We start from the raw sequence: 24882 nt of genomic DNA, 5'->3' as shown, positions 1-24882 counted from the left end.
TGATTTTAGCGACAATATTCACCGGAATTATTTCAAATTTGGTATATGAAGTTCATAATGGATACTACAGCCTATGACAGAAAATTATCCGTGCTGGTTCACGCCTTCGCATAGCCCCCATATAACGGCACCTCCCGATATTCGGTATTTTGATGATTTTAGCGACATTATTCAGTGGAATTATTTCAAATTCGGTATATGAAGTTCGCAATGGATACTACATGCTATGATTTTGGTATAGCCCCATGGTACCTACCTATATTCCGTATTTTGATCATTTTAACTACATTATTCACCGACTTTTTTTCAAGTTTCGCATTTGAGTATTGAAATGGCTTATGACAAAAGTATCCTATGCAGGTCCACGTCGTCGTATAGACACCAATATAATGGCTATATTCGGTATTTTTAAGATTTTAACTGAATTTTTAACGGATTTTTTATTTTTGAAATTACCAAATTCTTTCCAAATGGCGGAGGGTATTCAAAGTCCGGTCCGGCCGAAGTTTCAGCTTTTTTACTTGTTTTGAACTAAATATGCTATAATTCAAAAATCTCGAAGACTTGCTTTAAATCTAGTCTATGACTTTTTTTTCTTATTTTTTTGAACAATTTGCAATGTTTTTCATTAAAAAATTTTACCAAATGGCAGCACTTTCAAGCTAGTCTTATCTCTTGCTCATTATTTTTTAATGTCAATTTGCAATGTTTTTTTATTTAAAATAATTTTTATTAATTTTAATTTAGCATTACAACAGAGCTATTTGTATCTATTACTCTATTTCACATATCTTACAAAAACTAAGTGATGATTATTTAAAACATATTATAAAATTAAACGTATACACAGAAAAAATATTTTTTTTTTTATTAAAATGGTAATTATCTTATATATAAAAATGTAAGATTTTATATTAAAACATAGGTTTTATATTGTAAAACAGAAAAACAGCTATTAAAACAAAATAAATATGTTTCAATACTGTAAAATAAAAAATGATAATGATAATATCCCTTTTGGCTGGGGGGAAAGGGGGGAAAATAAGCGGAACTAGAATAAAATAAAAGTGGGGTTATGAAAAAAAATAAAAAAAATTAAATTGGCATTAAATTTCCTATTTGACCAAAGATATTGATATTTATTTTTTTTTTAATTTTCCTTCTATTTGCTATTTGACAAAACATATAAACCCAATTTTTGGCAAATTTTTAAATAAAAATATTTAGAAAATTACAAATTATTTTCAATATTCAAGTTCCATCCAAGGTATATTTAATAAGGTATGAGTTAAAATAAGCTAATAATAATAATAAATTGTAAGGGCTGCACAAAATATTTCGAATTGGTTGTAAATAAATTAATTTATTAAATTTAAAGCTGTATAATTAAAAAATGCTAATTATTATTATTATTTTTTTTGAAAACCCGTTATAAACAGATGAATTGGTGTTCTAATTAAGCTATTTGTATAAAATCCGAAACATTTTGGAGTATATCCTAAGAATTTTCTTTACTAAATAATTTCTATAAATTATCCAATAATTGAATCTCCTGAATTGACAATTTATTTCTTTTAAGAACAATGTTATTTTAACTCATGCATATACCACAAAAATATACCTGGGTTATATTAATTCCCCTTAAATAAAAACATGTTCTATTTTATATATAAAAAATATTAAATTTTGGAAGCCTTAAATATGTGAAAAATAATATTTGGAAAATTAAGAAAAATGTATATTATAAAATAATTCTAACTAAAAAATAATAATGTCTTTCTATTAATGTGTAAATTATATTTCTTTAATTATTTGTAAAATCTAAAAAAGATTTGGGCAAGTTTGGGAATTTTATTAACATTTTGCATATTTTCTAAGGTGGGATTTCTCGAAAGACAGAGATTTTTTTAATATTTACTATGAATATGAATTAATTTGTTTATATAAGCAAATAATAAATGTACTGTGCATAATATAAGGATAGGAAATAAATTCAAAGTTCATATTAAGACTTCCCACGTTGGAATAATTTTAAATGCAGGTCGATCAAAGAAAATTCCAGAAATGGGGCAAAATATTTAGAAATTGTTGATGTACGTCGAAATAAATAAGAAAACCAATTATTTACGTGTTGATTTCAATCAAATTAATATAAAAAAATAAAATTTAATTGAAAAAAAATCTATAGGTGTTTGTTTTAATTTTTGATTTTTTTAATTGAATAAATATAAAATAAATGTTAAAACCACTCATAAAAAGGACTTTTTTCGCATTTCTTTTTTTCCACATACATGAACTGGCCTTGAGTTCTTCTCCAATATCGAGCCCTCATACTTAATGAAATCCGACCTTATCAAAATTATTCCAACCACGTAAATCAATCAAAATCAAATGCAAATTAACTTTACAAAATACATTGAAGATTATTTCCCACCAAGGTTATACTTTTCTTTTACAAAAGTAGATTCATTGAATTCAAACAATTTTGAACCCTTAAAACTTAAACAGCACAGTACATATACATAATATAGTAGCAATAATTGTGGCTAATAAATACATACACATACATACATTAATTAACTATAGTATACACATATTTTTGTTTAATTGTTTCATTAGAATAGAGCACCCTGCATGAATTACTATGTTCACTTACTCCATACCATCTAAAACTTTGCTAAACTATAATTAATTTGTTTGTTTGATGTATAATACATAAGAAATTAAAAGAAAATGGCAAAGAACAAAGAAAAAATACACGCTCTCAATATGACAAAAAAAATGAAACTTATCACTAATTTGTATTCACGGTACTGTTGTAGGGTTTAATTAATTTTTCAGTGGTACACCCTCCTCGTTGTGCACATCTGAAACTTTTTTGCGCTCTGGTGGATTATTCCAAGGTTGTAATTCGCCAGTGCCCAGAATTAGATAAACCACAGCACCCGAGATATAGGTAATGGCCAAGATCCAAAACACAATTTGCCATTGATGATAGCATTTCTAAAATGGATAATAAAATGAATTTTTTGTTTTTGTTCTATTTCTAGAATAGAGGAATATTTTTGTCTTACATCTTCATAGGTCAGAGCGCCAACCATCCATGTGGACAGGAAACCACCAAAGGAGGATAAGGTATTGGCCAAACCAAAAATGGTACCACTGAAGTTGGGTGCAATATCCAAACCATTACCCAAATAACCGGGCGTCACAGCACCATGAGCAAACAGAGCCAATGTGAAAATTGTCACCGACCATGCTGCCTCAGTACCCAAAAAGACCTGGGCAATCATCAACAGACCGGGAGTGGTGAGAGCTAAAAAGAGAAAAAATTTCAACAAAATTAAAAATAATGTGACATTTTTGGAAGGTTTTTTGGCGAAAATATGTTTAATGTGGAGAGTCGGGAAAATGTTTGGGACCTGAAGAAGAAGTGTCATCATTCAGGCTGGGGTATACAGAGTGAGATAAAAATCTGCAACAAAGTCCAACGCCATAGTTTTTACATTTATTTTAAATTTTATTGAATGGAAGCAAAAATGTCGAAAATGGCATCAAATTTTAGAATAAGTTTAGATTTGTTAGAATTGGTCACCTTTGGCACGAATTATGGCCTTCAAACGGCCAAATGAAACTGTCAAACGCTATCCGAATGTTGCTCTGAAGTATTTTGGGCCATACCCAGCGAAGCGCTTGTTTGAGGTGATCGACACTTTAGTATTTTTTTAGCACCAACCTTGCTTTTCAAAATACTCCAGACACAATAGTCCAACCGATTGGTATCCGGAGATTTTGGTGGCCATTGTGCGTTGGAAATGAAGCGAGGAACCTCACGTTGTAGCCATTCTTGGGTGGCGCGTGCTGAGTGCGATGAGGCTGAGTTCTGTTGGAATGTCCAAGGTCTGCGGCCAAAATGTTTTCGTGCCCAAGGCTTTAATACACCCTCCAGAATTTTTTCGCGATAATATTCGGCATTTATTCTGATGCCACAGTCGATTAATACTCGCGGAGAGCGACTATCTGCTGTTATGGCGGCCCACACCATCACCATGGCCTGCGCTTGAGTTCTGGTGGCCAAGCGAAGATGCACATTTTCAGCTGAACTCAAAACGATCATTTTGTTTGTTTACAAACTGATGGACAACGAATGTTTTCTCATCGGAGAGAACCAAATTCGGCAGTTCACCACTTTCGGTCAAGCGAAGCTCCTCTTTAGCTCTTTGGAGTCTATTTTCTTTCTGTTGCGGTGTAAGACCTTGCACCTTTTGGAATTCCAATGGCTTTACCCCGAGCTCATTTTTCAATATTTACCGAATGGAATATTACGATATTTTCAGCTGTAGACGTGGATTATTTTTAAAGAATTTTTTCCAACTCCTTCAGAGCCATAAACGTGGATATTTTCCAAGGCCGAAAAGCCGTAGGCGTGGATTTTTTTAAAGAAGATTTTTTCTAAGGCCGGACGGCCGTAGTCGTGGATTTTTTAAAGAATGTTTTTCCAAGGCCGAAAAGCCATAGGCGTGGATTTTTTTAATGAATTTTTTTCCAAGACCTTCAATGCCGTAGGCGTCGATTTTTTAAAGATTTTTTTTCCAAGACCTTCAAAGCCGTAGGCGTCGATTTTTTTAAAGAATTTCCTTCTAAGGCCTTCAAAGTCGTAGTCTGTTTTTTTTTAAAGAATTTTCTTCCAAGGCCCTCAAAGCCGTAAGCTGTTATTTTTTTAAAGAATTTTATTCCAAGGCCTTCAAAGCCGTAGGCGTCGATTTTTTAAATATTTCTAAGGCCTTTTTTGAAAGAATTTTTTTCTAAGGCCTTTAAAGCCGTAGGCGTACATTTTTTTTAAGAATTTTTTTCCAAGGCCGAAAAGCCGTAGGCGTCGATTTTTTAAAGAATTTACAAGGAGTGGGAGATATAGTTCACTATAGATACTAACGTTGCAAAATATTGATCTTGGAAAAGTTTGAAGAAAATCTATCACACCATTAATGGACTAACATGAGCTGGATCGTGATGACAGACCGCAACGTGTTCCGTCCAAACATATACTGCCAATAAAAACTTTATTTCAATTTGATACGTTGCTCGTCCTATTCACTGAGCAATAACCTGCTATAAGAAGGCAATAACAATTTAAGAAATACCAGCAGCAGTTGTCCGTTCTGTCGTATCTTCATACCAGATCCAGAGTTGATATAAATATTGGAATGAAGTTATGATTATTTAATGTTGTAACCCTTTGTGAAACATATTTCGCTCAAAAAAACACTAGGTTCCAACAGCCTCTTTTTAAATGTGGCATGTTTTGGCCGTTATAGCCACGTGACTAATGTTAAAAAACACAACATAATTCAACTTTTACAAGAAACGTTTCTCAGTTTAGGGGTCCGGTTAAACCCAAACCGGGAGCTTATAGACAAAACTTTTACAACTCATAGCTTAAGTAATAAAAATTCTAATAATTAAAACTTACCAAACGTTGTGAATGCTTTCCTTGTTGCTGTTGTGCTCAAAACTTTCTTTTGACGCAAATAATCGGCAAAACATGAAGAACTGAAGGCCATAATGTACTTGCCCAAATATGGCAACGATGAGAAGAGACCATTCTAAAATAATACAATAAAACAATTATTAATTGATTTAATTTGGATTGTTTTGTAGTATCAATTAATTTTACCTGTTTAATATCGAAACCTAAAACCTGATTCATAAATGTGGGCAATTGATTGATGACAGTGAAGAAACCAAATACCGACAAGCCATGTGTAATGATAATGGCCCACACGGCAGGAGAACAGAACAAATCACCCCATGGTACATAGCTGGGTCGCTTTTTGGATGTTGATGTGCCGATGGCTTCTTCAATTTCGCGTCTTTCCTCGGGTGTAATACGTGGATGGGTGGCGGGTGTCTCATAGACCAAGGTGAACCACAAAACGGACCAGATGAGACCAACGGCACCTGAAATAAAAAGAAAAATATGAGAAACTGGAAAAACTGAAAGGGTACGTTTTAAAGCAATAGCAAGATAAAATCTCGGTGCAGGTGTTTTCAAAATTAAAGATTTTTAGACATTAAAAACCGAAATTGAGCTAAATGATGAAAAAATGTAGGAAGAAGAAAGCTTAGAACAATTATTTCATATTTCCTTACCGGTGGGCTTTTTCCACACATTTTCTTTTTACATTACATTATTACATAAAATTATGCTGTTCCCAGAAATTCGTTCTAATTCCAATATATTTTCCAATGGGTCAATAAACTATAATCAATTCCTTACTTAAAAACAATTATCATCTGACGAGAAATGTATTTGTATCACTTAATATTTGTCAAAAATAAATAAATTACAATTTAATTTATTTAAATATTATAAGAAATCACCCCATCTTGATATTAATTAAATAAACAATTGAAATGTTTACACTCATTTCTATATTTTCCTTAAATATTCAAATATTGTAACTACACATGGAAGTTTCCTAAAATAATTAAGTGGATTTCATATGTGTCAACTGAACCAATTTTTTTAGGTTATCATTTTCAACAAAAATTTTGAGATTATAAAAAATGTAAATTCTGAGAATATAAATAGGTACTCTAAAATTTAGTTGTCCGTTGACCTGAAAATGCAAGTCCAGAGCGGAGTTAATTCTAAATAATAAAAAAAATAGATACTGATCGTAGTCCCAATGTTATTCTTCCAACATTCCAATGTTATTCTACCAATAGGTCAATAAACTATAATCAATTCCTTACTATATCAAATTATTGCTTAACAATAATTTAAATTCAAATAAACAAAAGGGAAAAGTGAAGGACAAGTCCGCTCATTTTTATCACCTGATAGAAAATATATTTGCATTAATTAATATTAGTCAAACAAACAAGAATTTAATTAATTTAAATATTAAACGAAACCACGTTTATTGTCAAACAAACACAACTAAATATACAAATTAAATTAACAACTGAAAGTGTTTACACACGTTTCGTTTCTTCACTCAAATGATGAAATATAACTATATTTTTGCGGAAGTTTCCACAAATAATTATTGATTTTATCAACAGCTGTCTCAAAGAGATATAGTGGGGTGATGAACCTATAAAAATACATTTTGACTTAACCTTAACCGTTTTGAAGAGAATCGGGTATTTTATGACCGTTTTAGTTATTCAAAATATTGACCCTCTGTGGGTGAGGAGGAGTGGGCCGTTATATCTGTTGTTTACACCAGATGTTTTGTTAGCAGAAATATTAGAAGGGGTAAAATTTGAAGAGAGTCTGATGCTTATTTCGCATTTGATTGGTGTTTTTTATATCAAATTTTGGTCCGTTTCGGGGATGTACCTGAAAGAGTGGTCGGTTCCTTCTATTGTTCATACAAAATCTTGTGTTGGTGTGAAATTTGAAGATAATTGGACTCTTATTTCACAGTTTATAACAGTTATTATTCAAAATTTTGACCGTTTGTGGGGGAGGTATTGGATAAAGTTGTTATCGTTTAATTTCTCAATTTTGACTTTTAAAAGAATTTTAAAAAATTTTGAGAACTTCTCACCTATCAAGGTGATTTTGGCCAAAATAAGAAGGAAGTTAAATGTCGGTTATACAGCAAGCAAATGTTTCTTTGGGTAAAAAAAGGAGTAAAATGGATAGGAATGTGTCCCCTACTATAACCGCTGTTGGAATTGAAAAAAAACCTAAGCGCAGAAGTCCACAACGTTTCAAAACTAATAGTCGACTTTCTGTAATCGAGTTTCAATTTAAGATTTTCGTTCCTTTTTCCATTTTTATACTAGCCTAATAGTATGCAACTTTAAACGTCTTTATACTATGGACTCCATAAAAAAGGGTCACCAAAGCCAACATCAATTAAATTTTTAATGGTAATACGGCAAATCAAAAATCTAAACTCGATTTTAGTCATCTTGAGATTGGAAAGTTTGAAATCGAAAATCGATTGTAAATGATTGCGGAAATTCAATAGATGGAAAAGTGGACATTTCTGTTAAAGACAAAAATGAAAGATTCTCGGCAGCGTGTACCCAATTCGAACTAAAAATAGCCGAACAAAGAACATAATCGACACAATTTTTTTCTTGGCCTATATTTTGTAGCTTTGCATAGAGTAGTTAGTTCAGTCGAGACACATAGTGAAATATTTTGGGGTAAATTGCTACACGTCTCGTGATTAAAATATAGTTATGAACAAAATTATAGAAAGTTGTGTTGAGTAAGGTGTTTATTTGTCTTTGAATCTTACTTATCATAACATGTGTATTTTTTGTATTAGTCATAATAATCACCCCATATTTTTGCACACTATAACTTTTGGACAGCTGTTTTATTAAAATCTATAATTATTTGGGGAAACTTCCGCAAAAATATTCCATGTGTGCAGTTGCTATATTTGAAAATTTCAGCCAAAAATATAAAAACGTGTGTAAACATTTTAAATTGTTTTTTGTGCCAAGAAGCTTGGTTTCCTTTCATATTTAAATTATTGACCTGTGTTTTATTTGACTAATATTGATTGATACAAATATAATTGACGTCAGTTGATTAAATACAGCGGACTTTTCCTTTGCCTTGCCGAAGAGGCTGTTATTTGATTTTATAAATGTTAATAGGTTGGAAACATCCTTGTATCCATGTAGGTATAGGTCTAAGAGTAATCCCCATATAACGTTTGGACCCAGTTCTTGCAATTTTGAGGATCCTTCCTCAAATAAAATATAAAAATTTTTATGAGTTCTAAAAAATCGCCCATTAAAACCCCAAATTGTTGGGAATTTCAACCAGATTTGTTTAATATTAAAGTTATTCCAGGAGGAAATATAAAGATCCACCCGCCAAACTTAGCGTAATTTTTACCTGTTTTTATTTTTTAACTAAATAACTTAGATAGACTTAGAATCAACGCCCAGACGAAACGCTAAAGCTAGAATCTTGCAATTTTGCACGAGGGTCAGTCTTGGTACGTCTTCGTACTAAAAGAGTACGAAAGGTGCTAAAGGGTAACAAAAAAGTAACTGTATTTGGCAAACGGAGTGAGTAACAATTTGAAATTAGAGTCACTGATGGAGTGCAGGATATATGTATTCGTAGTAAAGGTTGGAAAATAAAATTTGATATAGGATGTTGGTTTTGGAAATGTGTACCTGGTAGGTTTCTAATGGAAACGTGGTTTTAGAAATGTGTACTACAAGTGCACGAAAAGTACTGAATAGTACTATATTTGGTATAATTTAATATTGGGTGAACAGATAGTACTTGAATTCTGAAGTTTGGTATTAGAGTCGCTGTTCATGTGTAGGTTGGACATATGAATATGGTTTTGGAAATGTGTGTCATAATTGTACGAAAAGTACTATGTGGTACTATATATGGTATTGTTAAGGGATAGGGCTGGAATTTTCAAATTTGATATTGGGGACTCTGTTGGTATATGGAATTGAGATATGGAGGTGGTTTTAGAAATTTGTGCTATATAATTGTTCGAAAAGTACTAAATTTAGTAGAGTAAAGGAAAAGGGCTGAAATCCTGAAATTTGATATGGATGTCACTGTTGGTGTATGTGGTTGAGATAATTTCGGATGATTTGTACTATGAATGTACGAAAAGTGCAAAATACCACAAAATATGCCGTTGGGTGTTGTGATAGAGATGGAATTTTGAAATTTGTTATGGAGGTCGCTGCTGGTTTCTAGGGAAACTTTGAGCTATGGTTTTACTATTAACCTCCTCGGTTAACTTCTAAATTGAAGATTTTAAACTTTTACACTTTTTGGCGTAAAAGATAATAATTCTCCAATTATTTTCTTCCGAAGAAGGAAAAACTTAAATAAATAAATCCTTGATAATCTGAAAATTTAGTACGTTTTATGAAGTTTTTATTAAATAAACTGTCAAACTGAGCAAATTGTGCATTTTGAGAACCTAAAACTTAAAGGTGGAATTTTTCCTGATGATGTAGCGGAAACTTACTAGTCGTATATATTTTTGTTTTAACTTACCAGTTGCATAGAAAACACTGGACCAGCCGGCAACAGAAATCAGGAAACCACAAATAGGCATGGTAATAGCAGCACCAAGGGAAGAGGCTATTAAAAAAAATAAATTATAATTTTTTTTTATTTTAAATTTTTATATAAATTTTTATTTACCCATCATATTGGACATGAATTTCGATCTCTCATTTGGCGGAATCCAAACAGCAGCAACGGGATGTATGGCTGGCCATGAGGCACCCAACATAAAGCCCAAGACGACACGAACAATAATCAGCAGAACATAATTCAAATGAGCAGCCAAGGGTGTGATCAAAGTCAACAAACTTGCCCACAACATGGAATGACCAAAGACACGACGACCACCAATTAATTCAGCCAAACGGCCACCGGGCAACTCAGTTAAGATATAGCCCCAGAAGAAACAACCCAAAACGAAATTTTGTTGATACGTATCCCAAGAGAAACGATCATCTAGCTCATCATCTAGTTGAGGACTACTGCTACCATTCAGATTGGGCGCCACTGTCGTTGTAGTGGTAGTCGTACTGGTTGTTAGATTTCCCGTAAGGCTATCAGATTTGGTGGCATTTTCTGGCTTGACCATCGCCACAATAGCTATGGTCAGATTTACCCGCAGGGCGTAGTTCAGCATGAAGCCGAACATGGTAAGCAGATTCAAGACTTGCCGACATGATAAGAAACCTGGAAGGAAAATAAGATTTTCAAGATTGGAATTAGTATTAAATAATTATAAAAAATATATTATATATATAATATATGGATAATATTTATAAAAAAAATATTTTGAATATATTTATATTTATTTATTAAAATATATATTTTTATTGAATGTATTAAAATAAATTTATGAAAATTAAATATTATATTTTTATAAAATATGAATTTAAATACATTAACATAATTTTGGATAAACAAAGCAAGTGGGTCTTATTAAAAAACGACAAATTTATTCGTAAAATAAAATAAGACACTTGCCCCACCTTCAACCCCAATTCCACAAATATTCCCAAATTTCGTAATGTCTTTTTTTGGCTTTAACTCCCAATGACAAATCATAAGTGTCAAAAATTTTATCCACATAATAAAGTCATTCTAAATTATGAACAATCATTGGCGCATCCGCAAAAACACAATCACCACCATTAAAAGCATTCTCGAATTTCAAAATTTCCTTGGCATGGTCATTCTGTGTCCGCCAAGTATCAAAGAAAGATGCAACAATAAAGACAAGTTATGTGGTAATATTACAGTGTCTTATGACTCCCATCACAAAGAGTCAATAAACTCTAGAAGAACAATAATGAATTTTGGCAAAAGAAAAACAATCCTTAAAGTGTTGGTGTTTTGAACCTTGACAATGCCGTTTGGATTTTTTTCGAAACTCTCTTCTTTTTAATGGCTGTCTGTCTGTGGTTTTTAATATCTGATTTATGTTAATAATTCTTCGAAGATGGTTAATTTTATTGGTATGTTGTGTAGGGAATTATTGGGATGTTTTATTGAAATATTAATAATCAAATCATAATTTTTTTTTATTGAACAGAAGGATGGACTAATGAAAAATTTTGTTTTTCAGCGAATTTGCAAAGTGCTCAATTTATCGATAATTAACCCATTTCGATTTTTGTTTAAAAAAATATGTATACTTATTTAGGGTAATTTGGGCCCTCTGATGTCAAAAAATTACTCGGAAAAAATGTTCGATTTTTCGTTTTTTTTTTTCCAGAAACCAGTGTTCGAAATTACGAACTGTCAAGTTTACACATACAAGGTGAGATTAAAAAACTGCAACCAACTTCAGACTGCTGTCATTTGTAAGCCACTCGTCCGACAGCTGTTAAATTTTTTCCAGTGACAGCTCATTATATTGTTTACAAGCGAACAAAAGTATTTTGGTGAGCATTTTCCAGAAAAAAGTTATTCGTGACGGAATTCAAGCGTGAGGCTGAAAATTCACAAGTAGTTATCGTTAGAGCACTCCAGCTTTTAAATGTGAATAAATCTTTTCATGTGTCTTGTACCATCGCTCGTTACCGTGATACTGGTAGTGTAGCCCGACGGCAAGGAAGTGGACGCAAAAAAACAGCAACATCACCAGAAATAGTTCGAAAAGTAAAAAAGCGATTCGATCGAAACCCGCGTCGCAGAGGCCGAAAATGACTCGTGAGCTGAACATATCGCAATATTCCATTTGGCAAATATTGAAAAATGAGCTCGGGTTAATGCCATTTAAATTCCAAACAAAAATTGCAAGAACTTACACCGCTACAGAAAGAAAATAGACTCAAAAGAGCTAAAGAGTTGCTTCGCTTGGACGAAAGTGGTGAACCGCCGAATTCGGTTTTCTTTGATGAGAAAACATTCGTTGTCCAGCAGTTTGTAAACAAACAACATTATCGTGTTTACTTGCCAAAGAGGTCAGATGAAAATGTGCACCTTCGGTTGGCCACCAGAACTCAAGCGCCGACAATGGTGATGGTGTGGGCCGCCATAACAGACTATGGTTGCTCTCCGCTCGTATTAATCGATCGTGGCATCAGAACAAATGCCGAATGTTATCGCGAAGATATTCTGGAGGGTTGGAATGTCCAAGGTCCGCGGACAAAATGTTTGCGTGCCCAAACATTTTGGCCGCAGACCTTGGACATTCCAACATGACTCAGCACGCGCCACCCAAGAAAGGTTACAAAATGAGGTTCCACCAAATTCACCGGATACCAATCCGTTGGACTATTGTGTCTGGAGTATTTTGGAAAGCAAGGTTGACACTAAAAAATACCAAAGTGTCTATCACCTCAAGCAAGCGCTTAGTCGGGAATGGGCCAAAATACCACAGAATAACATTCGGGCAGCGTGTGACGGTTTCATTGGCCGTTTGAAGGCTATAATTCGTGCCAAAGGTGACCAATTCGAATAAATCTAAACTTATTCTAAAATGTGATGCTATTTCCGACCTTTTTTGCTTTCATTCAATAAAATTAAAAAAAAAGTAAAAATTATGGCGTTTGACTTTGTTGCGGTTTTTTATCTCACCCTGTATTTAAGAATTGGTTGTGTTTTGGAAATATGTACTATAATTGTTAAAAAATTACTAAATGGTACTAATTTTGCATAACTGTTGGTGTCTAAGATGATAGATGTGGAAGGTTACTAAATTTGGTATTGGGTAAAATTCGGAATTGAAGTCACTATTGGTTACTAGGGTTTGCATTTCGAGATTTTGAAATTGTTTTCAACAGAAAAATTGGATGTGGGTCCTTTGTTTTTAGTGGTAGATTTGTTATTTTGCAGTGGTATATTTGGATAAATTACATTGAGTAAAATGGCGCCCAATGCGGTGGTCTTACATTATTTAGCCAAATATAACCCAACTTATTATCATACGTACAAAAGGGCCTAAGGACTCCAAATCCTTATGGAACCATAATCCAGTGGCCTACATTCACTCTACCTTGAAATTTTTTAAAAGTCATATCAGCTGTTAGTCATTATTTTTTATCGTACAAAATTTAGCACCCCCTTCTCTTGTAACCTGTCTAAATGCATTTAAAATATGTATTTTTATTCAACTAATGCATTTTTTATTATTGTAATTATGACGTAGGCGTAGAGTTCCACTTACATTCCTTCTTCCCGAACTGTCAAGAACATTGACGTAGTTAATCTCAAGGTCAAGACTGATTAAATCTTCTGGCCATTGTCTTATATTTCATATTCAGTTTCCAATATTTTTTTATTTACATTTTCACTGATGTAATATTTTGTTTTTATTGCATAGAGCGCGAGAGAGAGAGTGAGAAAAACAAGAAAAATATAAGGGTTCAAACTATTCTTGTTTTTCTTGGAATAACTAAATATGTTAAATAGTATTGAAAATGCAACTTGAAACAATCAATGATATTTTAGCTATTTTTACTTTTCAAAACCAGTTGGCTAAAACGTGATTTGTCAATAAAACTGGGCAAATTAATTCAATTAATACACTAAAACCGCTGACTAAATCGGAGAACGCCAGACTATCGTAAATATGTTAATTTCCAGACGGCAGAAAAAAAAGGTTTTAAAAACATAAAATTATAATTTGGAAGCAATTTTTTTGGGAATTCCGGTCTTTTATGGGGGGCTATGTTAAAAATGTCACCTAATTTCTTAATTAATTTAAGACAGGTTTGCAAAATAACGGTTAAGTGAGAATCTAAAAATATTGCACATAAAAGGTACTTGGTAAAATGGAATTTTTGAATATTTTTTGAGAACCTTATAACACTGCGCAACACAAAAAATAGTTTTAAGAAATAATAGTTTATATTATGAAATTAGAGCTAAAATATGAATACACGTGTATCGGGGTTTTGAAAGTCTGCAGCGGGAAGTAACCAAAGCAGGACGGGATGACCCGCTCTTTTTAATTTTTTTGAAAAATATTCGAGTTAGATTTCCTCGGCAAAATTATTCCCAACAATCCGTTGAATATTTTTTAAAGCAAATTAACCCTTAATCAATGGTTCTTTTAGGTCTTCTTCTTCACAAAAAGTTGGAAAACTCTATTAAAATGTGGTAGTATCAGATCAAAGAATTCTACAAAATCGTTTATAGGTCCCGGAATACACCAAAACAAAAAGCCGAAAATCGATAAAAAGAAAAACCAGTAAAAATATTAAGGCCGAATTTTTAATACCCTCCACGATTGGGTAAAGAAAAAAATTTTTTTAAGTATCTGAATTCAAACGTGTTCCACTTTAAATTACAAACCAAAAAAAGCATAAAGTGGATTAGGTCGTTGTAAGGAGACCTCTATAGACTATTTTATACTTCAAGGGTTGGTATCTACCAAATCTTCTAAAATACCATTTTTGAAACAATTTCGTCGGCAAATGTGACTGGGATTATCAAAATACCGAATATCAGTGGTAACGTTATATGTGCGCTATAGGAAAAGATAAATATTAAATGTTCTGCCACCGGAGCAAAAATCATCAAAATACTGAATATCCGGAGATACTATTAGAAGGACCTATACCAAAACGTGGACATATATCTACTACGTTCCGCCACCGGGGCTAGAACCCATTATGACCTACAAATACGAATTTTTTGACAAAACCGTGAAAAAAATGTGGTCAAAATAATCAAAATATCGAATATTGAAAGGTACCGTTATATACAAAAATTTAGACATATACATACACCGGAGCCACCGGAGCTGGAACCCACTATGACCTACCAATACCAACTTTTAGACAAATCCATAGAAAAATGTGGTAAAAATCCTTAAAAATACCGAATATCGGGAGGTACCATTATATGGGGGCTATACAAAAACGTAGACCTATAGAATGTTTCGCCACAAGAGGTAGAACCCATTATTACCTACGAATAACAAATTTTTGACAAATACGTGAACAAATGTCAATCATCAATATACCGAATATCGGGAGGTACCGTTATATGGAACTATACTAAACGTGGACCTATACATACAATGTTTCGCAACCGGAGTTAGAATACACTATGACCTACAAATACCCATTTTTAGACAAATCCGTGGGAAAATGTGATGAAATGCAAAAATCATCAAAATACCGAATATCGGGAGGTACCGGTATATGGGGGCTATACCAAAAAGTGGGCCTATGCATACAATATTTCGCCACCGGAGATAGAACCCATTATGACCTACACATACCAATTTTAAGACAAATCCGTGAAAAAAATGTGGCGAAAATCATAAAAATGACAAATATCGGGAGTGGCTATAGGGGCTATGCAAAAACATGGACTGATATATCTCATTTTCAATACCAACCATCCTAGACACAATACAAATTGTTCTGCCAAGTTTTGAATAATGTGGGCTGTATCGTGTTGTATAGGACAAACACAGAAGGACATCGGTAAATCGGCTTAGAATTTTATGCTGATCAAGAATATATATACTTTATGGTGGAGGGTATAAAAATTGCGTTTTAGAGTTAATGTCATAATTCATTTGAGTTTGTGAGAAATAGTTCCACAAACCATAATTTAAAATTATAAATTTTTGTGAACTTAAAATTTTTATGGCTAAAAGAATTTTTATAAATAAATCCAGTGGTCCAATTTGCATATTATTTTATTTTCCGATATTTAGTTAAAATATTTTTTTCTATCGCCCACATAAAAATATATATCTTTTGCGTTGTCAACATTTTAATAGAGTCCGCCATGTGTCTTTGTTCCTAAAACTAATCGAAATAAATCGCAAAAAAGTCGTCTATCTATTTTTTGCGCATTTTGTCACTTTATTTTTATCCATTTTCCCTTGAAACTATTTAAGTAGTGCATGGAAAGTTTTTCTTCTTCTTTGTCACACTTGCAAAATTTATGTAACACCAACCGACTTATATAACTGCGAAAAAGGCAAAATATAGTCGTTGTTGTTGTTGCTGCTCTGATAGATAAGCAGCAGCAAAGAAAATGCTTTGTAATTACCAGTGAACTTAATGCAATTGATTAATATTCTCATATAAGTAATGCATATATATTATACATAAAGTGCATATACATATATGAATATTAGAATGTGCCAAAAAAGGAAAATATTTCTTTATTAAAAATAATATTATTCTGATTTTTTCCATTTAATTTAGAAATGCTTTAATATAAAATATTAGTTTGATGAATTGGTAAAATGTGTATATCAGCTGAAATATGAATAAAAGTCCCTGGAGGACCCACTTGAAGGAGAGCAACCAGTAAAAAAATCAGCTAAGTTTTAATATCCTTCACAATTTGAAATGAACTTGAAATTTTTCAAAAAAAAATATCACAAAATACCGCTTAAATGAAAATCGTAATAAAACGAAGACGTGGGCCTGCATATATAATTTTTTGTCATTGGCTGTAGTACCCATTACGAACATTAAGTGCGAAATTTGAAACAATTCCCGTGAATAATTTCGCTAATATCATGAAAATAACGATTAAAGAGAGGTCCTGTTATATGGGGGCCATACGAAGACGTTGGCCTTCATATGTAATTTTTTGTCATAGGCTGCAATACCCATTACGATCTTCAAATACGAAATTTGAAACAAACCCGATGGATAATGTCGCTAATATCATAAAAATATGGGATATTCGGAGGAACCGTTATATGGAGGCTATACAAAGATCCAGCCCAGTCATACGCTGTAGTATCCATTACGAACTTCAAATACCAAATTTGAAACAATTCCGGTGAATAAAGTTGCTATAATCTTCAAAATACCAAATATAGGGAGATACCGTTATATGGGGGCTATACGAAGAAGTGAACCTGCATAGACAATTTTCTGTCTTAGGCTGTAGTATTCATTACGAACTTCAAATGCCAAATTTGAAACAATTCTGGTGAATAATGTCGCTAAAATCATCAAAATACCGAATATCGGGAGGTAACGTTATATGAGGGCTATACCCAAACGTGGACCAACATGGCCCATTTTCAATACCAAAAGTCCTGCAGAAATAATATACGTTTGAGTAAAATTTTATCAATCTGCTTCATTTCGTTCGGAAGCTAGAGTGATTTCCACAGACGGACAGATAACCGTGAAATCGGATGAAGATCGAAGGTATACAAAAAACTGAAAAGATATCGATAACATTGGCAGAGATATTTTCGAGATATTTCCGATGCACGGTGTCGAATGCAAAATAAAGCTGTAATCGGATAAAGATATATATGGGAGCTATATCCTAATCTGATCCGATCTCGATAAAATTTGATAGGAGTAATTTTGAGCTCCATAAGTTATCTGGTACCAAATATCATCTTTTTGGAGTGCATATTATGCATGTGAGGGACCTTAAACCCAAAATCGGATGAATCATATATATGGGAGCTATAGCTATATCTGCACCGATTGTCTCCAAATTTAATGTACTTGCTTCTAGACTTAATTCGGTCGGGTGTGCCAAAATTAAGGTAATTTGGACTGATATTGGCCACTTGGTGTACAATTAACCCGAAATCGATTGAAGATATATGTATGTATATGGGAGTTGTATCAAAATTTTGACCAATTATCTGAAATTTCAATATGGTTCGTCCTTGGGCTAAACAAATGTCTTTTGTAGAATTTCATCTCGATCGGATAATACATGCGTCCTATACTTTACTTAAAAAAAAAAACATGGACAGACAGACGGACGTACATGTATAAATCGACTCAGAATGTGATTCTATGCAGATCATCAAAAGGCACTATGGGTATATTTCGCTTCCTTCTCTATGTTACAAACAAATGCACAAAGACATAATACCCTTACCACTATATGGTGTAGGGTATAAAGAAGAGTGTATTCATTCCCACTATTATTATTATTAATTTTTTGTTACATTTCTTGGTACACCCTAATATACCCATGTGGGATGGTAAATATAGCTTTGGCGCGTCAAACATGTGTTGCAATTGTCTCTGACAAGATTTGCTGGAAATTGGGCCACAAGTCCAGTGAGGGATGCATGAATGTTATGATGATGCCGCCGCTACAACAATAACTGTCATCAAAACCCGACTGATAGCACAGTGGCTGATATTTTTAAAGACGGAAAAAGAATTATATTGCGCATTGACCTAAATGTAATTAAATTCATGACTGAGGTTCAAGGCCAAGTTTCTTAGAGGGTAGGGTCCACATATATGTAGCTACTTCCTGATTTCAGTTTTTTCAAGGGTCTTGGTTATATTTTCCATATGTGAGCCATCTTATTTTGACAAGAAGTCGATTGTCGATTGAAAATAGCACCGAAAGAGCCACAACCACTACCTTTTCCAAGATCAACGCCTTCAGTTCCCCACGAAAATTTCAATATCAAAAAATTCAATACCATTTCCGTAAATCTATTAAAAAAAACTACAAGAAAACTAAAACGGAAATGTGTCTTTTATTATTAAAAACAATAACAAATATTGTTCCGATTTTGTACAGCCATTAAAAATAGTTTACAAGACAATAGCTTGTTAGAAATTCACAGACAACAACAAAGGCTTTAATTTATTACAAAAACAGCAGCAACAACAGCAAATCAATTGCAAAAATAAATTAAAAACAAAAAATGAATAGCCATTGAAAAACTTGTTTTCCATAAATTAAATATAGTGCAGCAGGCCTCCAAATAAGCCATTGCCGGCCAGGAAGATATTGGCAACGAATTTTTTTCTTGCCATTAATGCCATTGTAAAATCCCCATTTAAATGACTTACAAGTGAGTAGAAAACATGTGTTGTATTTTCAAAATTATTTCCTATCTAATCGAATGGATGATTTTAATTGATAGATATTCGATTAATTGAAGAGTAGATGTGAAGGAGGGATTTTAGTGAATTGGTTTATTATTGAAAATAAAAATTTAAAAAAATAAAAATCAAAAAAAAAGTGAGGTACCGCTACATAGGGCTATACAAAAACTTGGACCAATACATACAATATTTCGCCAACGGACCTAGAACTCATTATGACCAACAAATTCCAATTTTTAGACAAATCTGTGATAAAATGTGACAAAAAAAAACATCAACATACCGAACATCGGAAGATACCGTTATATGGAGGCTATACCAAAGCGTGGACCTATACATACAATGTTTCGGCGCACGATCTAGGACCCATCCAATATGACCAACATATACCAATTTTTAGACAAATCCATGAAATAATGTGGCAAGAATCATCAAAATACCGAATATCGAGAGGTACCGTTATATGGGGACTATATCAAAACACCAACCATCCTAGACATCATACAAATTATTCTGCTAAATTTTGACGCTCTACGTCAAATAATGTGGGCTGTATCGTGATTTCAACAGACAGACGGACACCTTATAGTCAATTCGTCTTAGAATTTTATGCTGATTATGAATATATATACATTATGGGGTTTACAACGAATACTTCGGGATGTTACAATAGGAATGACATAGTTAATATACCCTCCTTTCCAAAGTGGAGGGTATAAAAATACTTAAACGTACCAAAAATGTAATACTTTCTGTTGGGCAGACAGCTATAATTCTGAAACATGGAATGAAATCACTGATGAAGCGCAGGATAGTTGTATCAAAGGGTTTTTTTTCGAAATTCGAACTGTATGGCTTTATTTAATACTTGAAGGTAGCTTTGGAAATGTGTACTAAGGGGCGAACTGTACTACATTGGGGACAATTTTGTTTAGGGTGATCGGATGAGGCTGGAATTTTGAAATTTTGTTTTTGGTGGGAGATTGTGATACAGAAGTGGTTTTGGAAATGTGTACTACATGTGCACAAAAAGTACTAAATAGTACTATATTTGGTACAATTTGGTATTGAGAGAGAGTCTTTTAAATCTGAAATTTGGTATTAGGTCTGCTCTTCATTCAGGCTACACCTGGACATATGGAGTTAGTCTCGGAAATGTGTACTATAATTGTACGAAAAGTACGGAAAGGTACCAAATTTTATATTAGTTCTGATGGTATATTAGATTGACAGTGGTTTCGAATTGAGATTGAAATTTGCCGGTGGTTTCGAAATGAGTCCTATATTCGTACGAAAATACTGAATGGTACTATTTGGATATTGGGTTAAGGGACAGGGCTGGAATTCTCAAATTTGATATTGAAGTCACTGTGGGTATCTGAAATTGAGATATGAGTTTTTTGGAAATGTGTACTCAATTGTACGAAAAGTACTAAATTTGGTACAATTTCGTATTGGGTGAAAGATGAAGATCTTGAAATCTAAAATTTGGAATTAGGATCGCTGCTCATGTGTAGCTTGGACATGTGAAGTATGTGTCGATGATGTGTACTACAATTGTACAAAAATACTTAGTAGTACTAAATTAAGTAAAGGGATAGACGTAAAATTCTAAAATTTGATATTTAGACTACTGATGGTATCTGGACGTAAAATTCTAAAATTTGAATTTAAATTACCGATTATATCTGCGTTTGAGATTTGGCGGTGGTTTGGAAATGCGTCCCATATTGTAGGAAATGTACTAAATAGTACTAAAATTGGTTTTGGGAAAGAATAGAGCTGAAATCCTGAAATGTGATATAGATATCACTGTTGGCAACTGTGGTTTTGAAAATGTGTACTATAATCGTTCGAAAAGTACTAAGTGGTACTAAATAGGGCAATGGGCTAGAGATACAATTTTGAAATTTGATATTTAATTACTGATGATATCAAAGTTTGAGATTTGCCGGTGGTTTGGAAATGCGTCCTATATTTAAACGAAAAGTAGTAATGGTACAAAATTTGGTATTGGGTGAAGGGATAGAGATAAAATTCTGAAATTTGATATTTAGTTTACTTATGGTATCTGTGTTTGAGATTTGGCAGTGGTTTGGAAAAGCGTCTTATATTTGAACGAAAAGTACAGTGCTAACTTTAGTATTGCGGGAAGGGATAGAGCGGGAATTCGGAAATTTGATAAGAATGTCACTATAGGTGTATGTGGTTAAGATATGAAAATTGTTTTGGAAATGTGTATTATATTTGTACGAAAAATACTAAGTGGTACTAAATTGGGTATTGGGTAAAGAGAGAGTTGAAATTCTGAAATTTGGCATTGAGGTCATTTTTGGGTTCAAGGGTTTACATATGGAGACTTTGAAATATATTCCTTTGTGGGGCAAGTAATAGAATAAGTAGTCCGTTACTGTCCATTTTCACACATGCCTTAGGATTTGCAAAGTTCGAATGATATTGGATGGTCCTTTCTCTTTCTATGAAGAAAACTACTTTCATTGAAATGTTGCCTTTTGTTGGGAAGGTGTAAGATACCATATTTCGATGTACCAAGTATAGACGAAATCAGATATTCCATTCGAGAGTTGTTGTGCGTACCAGCCAAATAGACTGACGGACGGACGTAGATAGATCGACACTAAATGTCCTAGAACATATTTCGTCCAAAGATACCCAGGATCTAAAACCGTTATTTCGATGATGCAGGTTTTAGTCGTATCAAATAATAAATATCCTCTGTAGGCATATGGCTGAGGGTATAATAAATAAAATTTGCAACCTCAATTTTTTTAATAATCCGCGATTATTGTTTAAAAATCCACAAGTTTACCTTCAAAAACATTCCTTGGTAATCCAAGAATATAACCTCAAAAATTCTTCAATAATCCACAATTATAGCTACAAAAATATTCTTTGGAAATCCACGAAAATTACTTCAAAAAATTCTTCAATAATCCACTTTTATAACCTCAAAATATATTCTCTCAAAATCCACGATTATAACCTCAATAATTTTATTTGATGATCCACGATTATAACCTTAAAAATATTCTTCAATAATTCACAAATATAACCTCAAAAAATATTCTTTGGTTATGGTCTTGATAACCTCAAAAAAATTTTCAATTATCCACAATTATAACCTCAAAAAATGTTTTTTTGGTAATCCACAATTATAGCCTCATAAAATATTCTGTAGTAGGCCAAGATAATAACCTTAAAAATATTCGTTAATAATCCACAAATAAGACATGAAAAAATTTTCTTTGGTAGTCCATGATTATAACTTCAAAGAATTATTTTATAATCACTATTATAACCTCAAAATGTGTTCTCTAATAATCAAAATTTTTCTTTGCAAATTCTTGATTAATAAACTCAAATTTATTCTTTAATACTAAACTAAAAAACTTCAAAATTTTTTCTTTGGCAATCAACGATTATAACCTCAAAAATATTTATAAAAATCCAAGATTAAAGCCTATAAGAAATAAATAAAATTTTTAATTTTTTGTATACAACAAAATTCTGAATCACCTATCAAATTACCTTTAAGCCGAGATAAATATGTCACAGAATAATAATAACACGTTAGGAGTACAAAAAATATTCTATAATCGCCAATTAATTAATAAAATCAAGTCATAATAAATTTTATAACAGTTCACATGACCCACCAAAATTAAGCCTCCATTAAAAACCTTTGGCAAAAACTTGTTTACGATTTGTTTGAAATACCTACTTCAAAAAAAAAACAACTCAGAAACAAACAAAAAGTACCGCTTAGAGGTTAAACGTGAGTTCAATCTTGTGGTTTTTAATGATAATTAATCTTTTCTTTTTTGTTCTGCCCACTTTTAATGGGTGTTATGTATGAATGTATGTGTAAACCTCAAATAACAACCGCAACATGTGACCGTCTTTTTTTTTTTTGCGATTTTACCAAACTGACAAAATGAATCATTATCACTACCAACACTCGAAAAAACGGAAACACTCAACAGACGCACACACACACCACAAAGAAGAGACCTCCAAAAATTGTTTGCAAATAAAACCCCCCAAAAACAACATTTCGAAATCACTACAAGTATTTTCATCTTGCCAAAGGGGGTGTGTATGTTGATCACAAAAAATAAAACAAAAAAAAATCGAAATCCGAATGAATGGCCAATATAAAATAAAATGAAACATGTGATTCTTTTGACGCATGAATAGAGGTGTCCGTATATTTATACATATATACATACATACGTACGAATATTTATAAATGTATTTCAGAAGAGACACAAAATTACGGAGTATATCAACACAAAACAATTTTATTGAATTTATGGTAATTAACTGAAATTAACGAAATAAAGCAAAACTTTTTTGAAATTGAAGTGTGTCACCTTGCTGGAGGGCATGTGTCAAGTGTGACATGATGGTTGTGACACATTGCTCTACGTTATTTACAACAATACGATAAAAATAAATATTTTTCTACATTGGGGAACAAACGGATCTCTGTTGAAGTTATCTGATAGCTTGACATAAACCTTTATAGAATATTCAATGTATTGAAGAAGTCCTTAAGGTTTTATATAAATCTTCCTGAAAGTCTTCTATTGATAACGATCCAGTGTCATATATTTTAAAAATCCAACATTAGAGCTTTTAGGCAAAATCTTAAAAATGTTTTTCTTGATCTCAAAAAACCTATATTTATTACCCCAAAGGTCGTTTAAACTTAAAACAAATTAAAAAAAAAAAACAATCGATTTTGCGGACAAATGGGTATACATCAGCCAATGTTTGATCATTTAAATATATTTGTGACACTTTGGAGTAGGTTCGGAAGGAATGGACCAGTATTGTTTATTTCGTATCATTCCTAAATAAATATGATATAAATATTGCGACGTGCCAGGTTTGGACTATAATCATCCCAGTTTTTTGGTTGAAAGAAATATTTAGTTGTAAAGAATCGCTGACTTGTATCGCAAGTTTTGACAAATAAAAGTATTGAAAATTGTGACCCTTTGTGGGTGAGATACCAGAAATGGTTGGCAGATATATATAATCTTCACAGCAGATCTCGTGTTAGAAAAAAATATGTGTATGTGTGAAATTTGATGAGAGTTGGAAGTTTATTTCGCTTTTTTTTTTTGTTTTTCAAATCTTGAACCCTATGTAGGGGAGATACCAGAAGGAATTGTCCGATCTCTACAATCGTTATAACAGAACATTTATTGATGGAAATATTGATATGTACCAAGTGTGAATGGAATCGGATATTAATTTCGCGTTTCTTTGAGCTTCAGGGATATTCAAAATTTCTAACCTTTGTGGGGGAGGTACCAAAAGGAGTCGACCGATATATACCACCTTCGCATCAGATCTTGCGTTAATAGCAATTATGGGATGTGGGAAATATAAGAGAACCGGATGCTTATTTCGGATTATATGATCGTTTTGATTATTAAAAACGATGACACTTCTTGGCGGAGGTACCAGAGGAATGGTCCGATCTCTACAATATTTATAACAGATCTTGTGTTGATGGGAATATATAGATATTCCAAGTCTGAATGAATT

At 32.7% G+C, this 24882-nt stretch overlaps 1 protein-coding gene across 1 annotated transcript in view; it reads right to left on the bottom strand.

Annotated features, from left to right (window-relative positions):
* Positions 1–1406: 1406 nt before the first annotated feature.
* LOC101895374 (sialin) overlaps positions 1407–24882 on the bottom strand; it is a 92989-nt gene continuing 69513 nt past the window's right edge. The window contains exons 3-8 of the mRNA XM_059125539.1: positions 10169–10717; positions 10019–10105; positions 5675–5958; positions 5471–5603; positions 3075–3316; positions 1407–3003 (exon numbers count right to left, since the gene is read on the bottom strand). Coding sequence (XP_058981522.1) covers positions 2830–3003; positions 3075–3316; positions 5471–5603; positions 5675–5958; positions 10019–10105; positions 10169–10717 — 1469 coding nt within the window. The 3' untranslated portion in view covers positions 1407–2829. The remainder of the gene's footprint in view (positions 3004–3074; positions 3317–5470; positions 5604–5674; positions 5959–10018; positions 10106–10168; positions 10718–24882) is intronic.

This window comes from Musca domestica, unplaced genomic scaffold (assembly GCF_030504385.1).
Source record: "Musca domestica strain aabys unplaced genomic scaffold, Musca_domestica.polishedcontigs.V.1.1 34, whole genome shotgun sequence".
In the NCBI taxonomy this organism is placed as follows: domain Eukaryota; kingdom Metazoa; phylum Arthropoda; class Insecta; order Diptera; family Muscidae; genus Musca; species Musca domestica.
Note: the sequence above shows the minus strand (reverse complement) of the source record. Positions and strands in the feature narration are given on the sequence as shown.